Consider the following 7,459-nt stretch of genomic DNA (forward strand, 5'->3'; position numbering starts at 1 on the left):
TCCTCCCCCCAACTCCACCACACACACACACACACACACACACACACACACAGCAAGATGTAATGTCTATTTTTTTCCAAAAAGAAAAAAAAAAAAGATGGGGTGGGCAAGACAGAGCATTTTCACATTCTACAGTTTCAGAGTAAGTATCCAACACGACTTGCCATGATAACTAAATTTATTATTAACTGTGTATTTCATGATGTTAGTGACAATATGTTAATGTGATTTTTCACGTCCTCCTGCAGTGAACAGATGGCTCCTTTTACTTTACTTTCCACATCAAGTGTGATTATTTCTTGGTGCCAAAAGCCACCTGCCGCTCCTCGGTCTCCAGTCTAATTTTTTATGTTGGTAAAACACAGCAGGACTTGTTATCAGTTGGATGGCATCTTAATAAAAGGAGACATGCCAACATATTGACATCATGTTCAAGGGGAAATTTCAGCCCTTCAATCCCTTAACCCTCTTCCTCTACCCCCCTTCAAAAAGTGAGGGAGAAAAAGGAAAAAAATCGATGCAGAGGTCCCACCAGTTTCAAGATGTTCGATTCCAATTGTTGGGCCTAGAGCCAGGATGCTGAATAGGCCTCCCTTTGTCCCTAAACCCAAGCACCTCACTCAGGGTTCTGCTCTTTTATTCTGTGTAATGATAATTAGCCATAACATATTCCAAAGTCAAATGTAAGCAGGAATACATTAACATTGAGATCAATGTCAGGGCAATTTTCACTGGGAAAATGACAAAGAACACACACACACACACACACACACACACACAGTCAAAAATTTCAAGATTCAAGCATTCATACAATCACTTTCATAGCTGTGAATATGAAACTCATTGGCCTGTCTGTTATGAGTGCTTACCCAGAATGCCAAGGCCTCCTGATGTGAATGCAGTGACTCCCACAGCCCGCGCTTAACAGAGAAAATGTGAGTAATAAACCACGGTAGCTCACTTTAATTTTTCCCTTCTTTATTAGAACAAAGAGGGATAGTATGTTAGGTGATTTGTGGTCCAAGAAGAGGTCTTCCAGGCAATTGGAGGGCATGGCTCTCAACAGCTGGTCCAGCACATTGGGGAACAGCATGTAGAAAAATGCGTCAGCGTTTTGAAGATTACCAACTGTGATGATGCATTGGTTATGACACAATCTTAAAAAAGTTAAATTTCCTAGCCACAAACTATATAATTCAGTGCCCTTACCATCAGGGTGCACACTCTCAAATTCAAGACAAGGTATGTGCAAATTTGGTGAAATCAAGACTTTCAAAATTGATTCCCACTCATTAGAGACTGAAAAGAGTAGCAGCCTTCCTGAACACCTCATATTTCTTGTTAAAAGCCAAATAAAGGGTTAAACCTGCAGCTGGCTTTCTAAGATTTACAAGGTTTATAAAAAGCAGAAGAAAATTCCTACAATAAAAGTGCAAATACCTTAACAAAAATGATTCACAGTTAATGGTTTTCTTGGGATGAACAACTATAAGTAGATTATGCCACCAAAGAATCTCTCAAATTTACATAAACTTGGCATTGACTCTTTTATTCCTTTCAACTATTCCTCCAAACAAACAAAAGAACCTGTATGAAATAGATCTCTATTAACTGTTTTGCAGCTTTTTTTTTGCATTATATTTTCCCAATATTTTGTTATAAAAATTTGCAAACATAGAAAAATTGAAAGAACCAACACCATTTTATCTACCACACAGATTCTACAATTAATATTTTATTATACTAATTTTACCATTTATCTTTTCATTTATCCGTCTTTTTATCTATTCATCAATCTACCTTATTATATTCGATTGTAAAATGAATAACCAATAGCCCATCCAGCAATCAAAATTAAAATTAACTTGACTTTATGATAATTAGTTAAAGTGAGAACCATATATAGTGGTGCTCATTAACTCATTCAATAAATATTTCTTGAGTTTTTGCTTAGGGTCAGGCACTGTTCTAAATGCTGAAGATGCAAGATTGAATAAAACAGCCAAAATACCTGCCCTAATTGAACTTATAATTTAGAGGGCTTGACAGGGGAAAAATAATAATTAAATGAATGGCTCGCTAAAACAAGATGCGCAAAGGAAGATATGCCAATATAGACAAGTAGTTGGGATTGTTCTTAACTTAGATGTTATAATAAGTGCAGGAAGAATGTTTCATGCATCGCTATATTATTGTCTAAAATAGAGCCTATATATAGCAACCTCTCAAAGCATATCTGTCAAATTACTGAATGAACAATTAAATTTTGAACTTTACAGTGTGGACATCATTTAAAAGATTTTATATTAAGAAGTAACTGCACTATAGAAGAGTGACCTTAAAGGTAAATAAGTAATAATAGAAAGTCAATTCATTTAACAACTCTAATTTTAGCAATCTTCTATTAAAAGACTTTTTGAAGAAATATCTGATTTGGGGAACTATTCTGAATAGTATGACTATCGTTAAAGGATTTGTATTTGTATGGAATATGACACAAATGAAATAATTTCCTTGTAAAGTATAATGTCTTCAAAAATAAGGTAGTACCAATGATTATTTCAGAGGTGCTTAAATTAAAATATAGGGAGGCTATTAGAGACTAACAATCAAAAGAGTTAATGTTTTTAATTTCTATAATGTAAAAATAGTAGACTTAGTTTAAGCTTCTTAGTTTAAACAAACAAACAAACAAAAAAAGCATTGCTAGTCAGTTTTGGTTAAATCCATCAATAGTTTGTAATTACTCTAAGAAAGTTAAATCAATCTGGTCAACTTTCCTTTCTAAACTAAATTGAGACACTTATTATCTGATTATTTAGTGGCTACAACTTACTCACAGTGGAACTAGTATGTAAACAAGTTTATAGACAGAACTGATGACTTTATGTATGTTACCTGTATTAAAAACAAAATGTTTAAAGTATCCCTAGGCTCAAAAACTAATATGATTGGGACATTTGTGTGTATATACTGGGGTGGCAGGGTAGACGGAAAGTGGAAAACAAACTTTAGGTCAAATCTTTTTATTGAATAATCTGTACACAGAATGTTTACTACTGCCAAATACTTGGGAAGAAAAAAATTTTTTTAATTTTTTTAATCTGTTTCATGAGAATTAAAACATAGTATGGTAAACAGGCATACTGGTAAGTGTTGCCTCTAAATGTTTGCTTAGGAAAGCTCTGGTTGAATTTTAAAACTTAACAAAGATATCAGGAAAATCTGTACCATCTTCTGATGATTTCAGTCCCCTACTATTCAAATTAAATCTGGTTGCTAATTTTGTTTTTCTGACTTCCTTTAAAAAGTTTACTTAAAAGGAAAATATGATCCAGTTAAAATAGGAAAATAACAATATTGTTGATTTTTATGGTATTTTCTATCTTGTTCTGTTGGTTTCACTAAGGATAAATGAGCTGCATCCTTGAGCTAACTTAAAAGTATAGCCTATGGCCTAATGCAGAAAATTGCCATTCACTGATTGGACATTTCATGAATTAAAATTAATGAGTAGATAAATATTTATTCACCAACTTTACAATCAATCTGAAAATGTAAGCTTCTATTCAGTGGACTTCCACTCTTACAATGATGGAGTAACAGAGATTAGATTTATCTTCATTCATCATTTGAAACAATTAAAAAATGGCAAAATATATGAGACATTTCACGTAAGTCAAAAATTATATAACAGCAGTTTATAAGATGCTGAATATCAGTCCATGAGGGACAGTGATCTCTCAGAGGCAAGAAACAAGTAGCATGAATACTGTGACTTCCCTATCCTATTGCCTTGAGAGAGTATTGAGGCCACAGCACTAGGAAGGAAAACCCAGGTGGAGCCCAGTGGAAACCCTGTAGTGAGGAGATAGAGCTGAGCATCCAGAGAGACAAAGGCAGCTAGACCGTGCAGAATATGGTACTGGAAAGAAAAGAGTTGTACAGGAAGAGAACTCTGGAGACTTTCAGAGTATCCCCTTTGAGTATTCAGTTCAGTATTGATCAGTGCATGTGTGTGACGAAACTACATGAGACTGGGGAGAGATGCATATGAAAAGACTAATGATGACAGTACCCAGTATTTACCCATGACTGGGAACAGGGACTATTTCCACCAGCCATGAAAAGCTCATTTTTCATGGGCCTTGGGTAAAGTACACTGAAGGATCTCATCACAGGTAAGGGGAATAATTAGCCCCACATTAAACACTGTCCTGTTCCACCTAACAAATCTTAAAGGCAAGACCCAAAAGAATCAAATTGTTTCCATGTAACTTAACTGCATCCCAAGACAAAGCTCAAGGTCTTGAGGAACACAAAAATAACCAGCAATCCAACCAGGTAAAGTTTACAATGTTTGGCAACTAATCAAAAATTATCAAGCATGCCAAGAAGCAGAGAAATACAAGCCATAATGAGGAGAAAAAATTAATCAGTCAAAATTGAACCAGAACTGACACAGATGCTAGAATTAGCAGAAGATGAAATGAAGTTATTCTAACTGTATGCCATGTGTTCAAAAACCTAAGTTTATATTTTTAAAAATCCAATTGAACTTCTAGGGATGAAAACTACAATATGTGAGGTGAAAACTACAATAGATGAATTAATAGATTAAACAATGGAGAAGAAAAGATTAGTAAACTTGAAGACATAGCAATAAAAACTATCTAAAATGAACCACAGAAAGAGAAGATAATTATAATAATGAGTAGAGCAGCAGTGAATGCCAATATATGTAATTGGAGTCCCTAAAGCAGAGAAGAGAGGGAAAATAAAACATATTTATAGAAATAATGGCCCAAAGTTTTCCAAATTTGATGAAATCCATAAACCCACAGACCCAAGTAGCTCAATGAGCCCCAAGCACAGAAAATAAGAAAACTACACCAAGTAATATCATCATAAAACTGACCAAAACGATTGATAAAGAGAAAAAGATCTTAAAGACAGTGAGAGAAAAACAGACATTTAAAAAATAAGTTTGACAGTGAAGTTCACACCTGAAACAACACAAGAGAGAAGACGGCGGAGCAACAGTTTCCAGGCACTGAAATTTAAGGAAAAAAAGGTTAATAAGAATTCTATATCCAGAGAAAATATCTTTAAATAGTAGATGAAATGTTTTTCAGATGTTCAAAAGTTGTAAAAATTCATTTGCAACAGACCACACTACAAGAAATACTGGGGGAAATCTTACAGGCAGAAAGAACGCGATAACTGAAATGTGGGTCCACACAACACAATGAAGAGCACAAGTAACAATAATTATGTCGGTAAATATACGATTTTTTTTTAAGCTTAAATCTCCTTAAAAGATAATTGAGTGGTTGAGGGTGGAGCGCGAGCCAAAGTAGTGGGGTGAAAAGATGCAGCGCCGGTTAGAGGACAAAGCATGCCCCAGCGAGCTCAGGTCCAGCCTAGGCAGTTACTGAGCCTGCGCGTTATGATCCTGACGCTCCTGACGTTCTGCGTACCCCACCCCCACCAACACCTCCATCACCGGGGAAACGGCACCACAGCTGCTGAGCACCGGAGCAGCTGAGCCCACCTACTGGTTTCATGGCAGCTCCGAAGACGGCAGTTGTGGGGCCGTTGGTGGGGGCAGTGGTCCAGGGTACTGACTTCACTCATTTTACGGTTTTCAATTCAAAAACAGCGGAACTACTTAGTCACCATCAAGTGGAATTAACCCAAGAGTTCCCAAAAGAAGGATGGGTAGAACAAGACCCTAAGGAAATTCTTCAGTCAGTTTATGAATGTATAGAGAAAACATGTGAGAAACTTCAAGAACTCAGTATTGATATATCCAACATAAAAGCTATCGGTGTCAGCAATCAGAGGGAAACCACTGTTATCTGGGACAAATTAACTGGAGAGCCGCTCTACAATGCTGTGGTGTGGCTTGATCTAAGAACCCAGTCTACTGTTGAGACGCTTAGCAAAAAAATTCCAGGAAGTAATAACTTCGTCAAGTCCAAGACAGGCCTTCCACTTAGCACTTACTTCAGTGCAGTAAAACTTCGTTGGATTCTTGACAATGTGAGAAAAGTTCAAAAGGCTGTTGAAGAAGGTAGAGCTCTTTTTGGTACCATTGATTCATGGCTTATCTGGAGTCTGACAGGAGGAGTTAATGGAGGTATCCATTGTACAGATGTAACAAATGCAAGTAGGACAATGCTCTTCAACATCCATTCTCTAGAATGGGATAAAAAGCTGTGTAACTTTTTTGAAATTCCAATGGACATTCTTCCAAATGTCTGGAGTTCTTCTGAGATCTATGGCCGAATGAAAACTGGGGCCTTGGAAGGTGTGCCAATATCTGGATGTTTGGGGGACCAGTCTGCTGCATTAGTAGGACAAATGTGCTTCCAGGAAGGACAAGCCAAAAACACGTATGGAACAGGCTGTTTCTTACTATGTAATACAGGTCATAAGTGTGTATTTTCTGAACATGGCCTCCTGACCACAGTGGCTTACAAGCTAGGCAAAGACAAGCCAGTATGTTATGCACTGGAAGGTTCTGTTGCTATAGCCGGTGCTGTTATTCGCTGGCTAAGAGACAATCTTGGAATTATAAAGACCTCAGAAGAAAGTGAAAAACTTGCTAAAGAAGTAGGTACTTCTTATGGCTGCTACTTCATCCCAGCCTTTTCAGGGTTATACGCACCTTATTGGGAGCCCACTGCAAGAGGGATAATCTGTGGTCTCACTCAGTTCACCAATAAAAGTCATATTGCTTTTGCTGCATTAGAAGCTATTTGTTTCCAAACCCGAGAGATTTTGGATGCCATGAACCATGACTGTGGAATTCCACTCAGTCATTTGCAGGTGGATGGAGGAATGACCAACAACAAAGTTCTTATGCAACTGCAAGCAGACATTCTGCATATTCCAGTAATAAAAGCCTCCATGCCTGAAACAACTGCCCTGGGAGCTGCCATGGCAGCAGGAGCTGCAGAAGGGGTAGACGTTTGGAGTCTTAAACCTGAGGATTTGTCAGTGGTCATGATGGAACGGTTTGAACCACAGATAAAAGCCACAGAAAGTGAAATTCGTTATTCTACATGGAAGAAAGCTGTGATGAAGTCAATGGGTTGGGTTACAACTCAGCCTCCTGAAAGTAGTGAACCTACTACGTTCTCTAGTCTACCCTTGGGTTTTTTTATAGTGACTAGCATGATAATGTTAATTGGAGCAAGATACATCTCAGGTGTACCATAATATTATCAAACATGGATTCTCAAGATGTGAGCTTTACAGAATGAAAAAAATCCAGCAATTCTGTCTCTTAATGTAATGACGCTATAACAGACTGACTTTATTTATAAACCACTTGCTGCATGGCTTATGAGAACCCTACAAGTAGACCTATGGCTAGAAATAAATAAATTACAGCAGAAAACACTGCAGAAACATTTGGTGTGTTTTTTAACATCAGCAGTTAAGGTCAGGC

General features: G+C 37.1%; 1 protein-coding gene across 1 annotated transcript; it reads left to right on the forward strand.

Moving 5' to 3' along the window:
• The first annotated feature begins 5,565 nt into the window (after positions 1–5,565).
• Positions 5,566–7,227, forward strand: GK2 (glycerol kinase 2). Its single transcript, XM_059924011.1, has one exon. It carries the CDS (start codon positions 5,566–5,568, stop codon positions 7,225–7,227), a length of 1,662 nt encoding a protein of 553 aa, XP_059779994.1.
• The last annotated feature ends 232 nt before the right edge of the window (positions 7,228–7,459 follow it).

The sequence above is a fragment of the Balaenoptera ricei genome, chromosome 5 (genome assembly GCF_028023285.1).
Source record: "Balaenoptera ricei isolate mBalRic1 chromosome 5, mBalRic1.hap2, whole genome shotgun sequence".
Classification (NCBI taxonomy): Eukaryota; Metazoa; Chordata; class Mammalia; order Artiodactyla; family Balaenopteridae; genus Balaenoptera; species Balaenoptera ricei.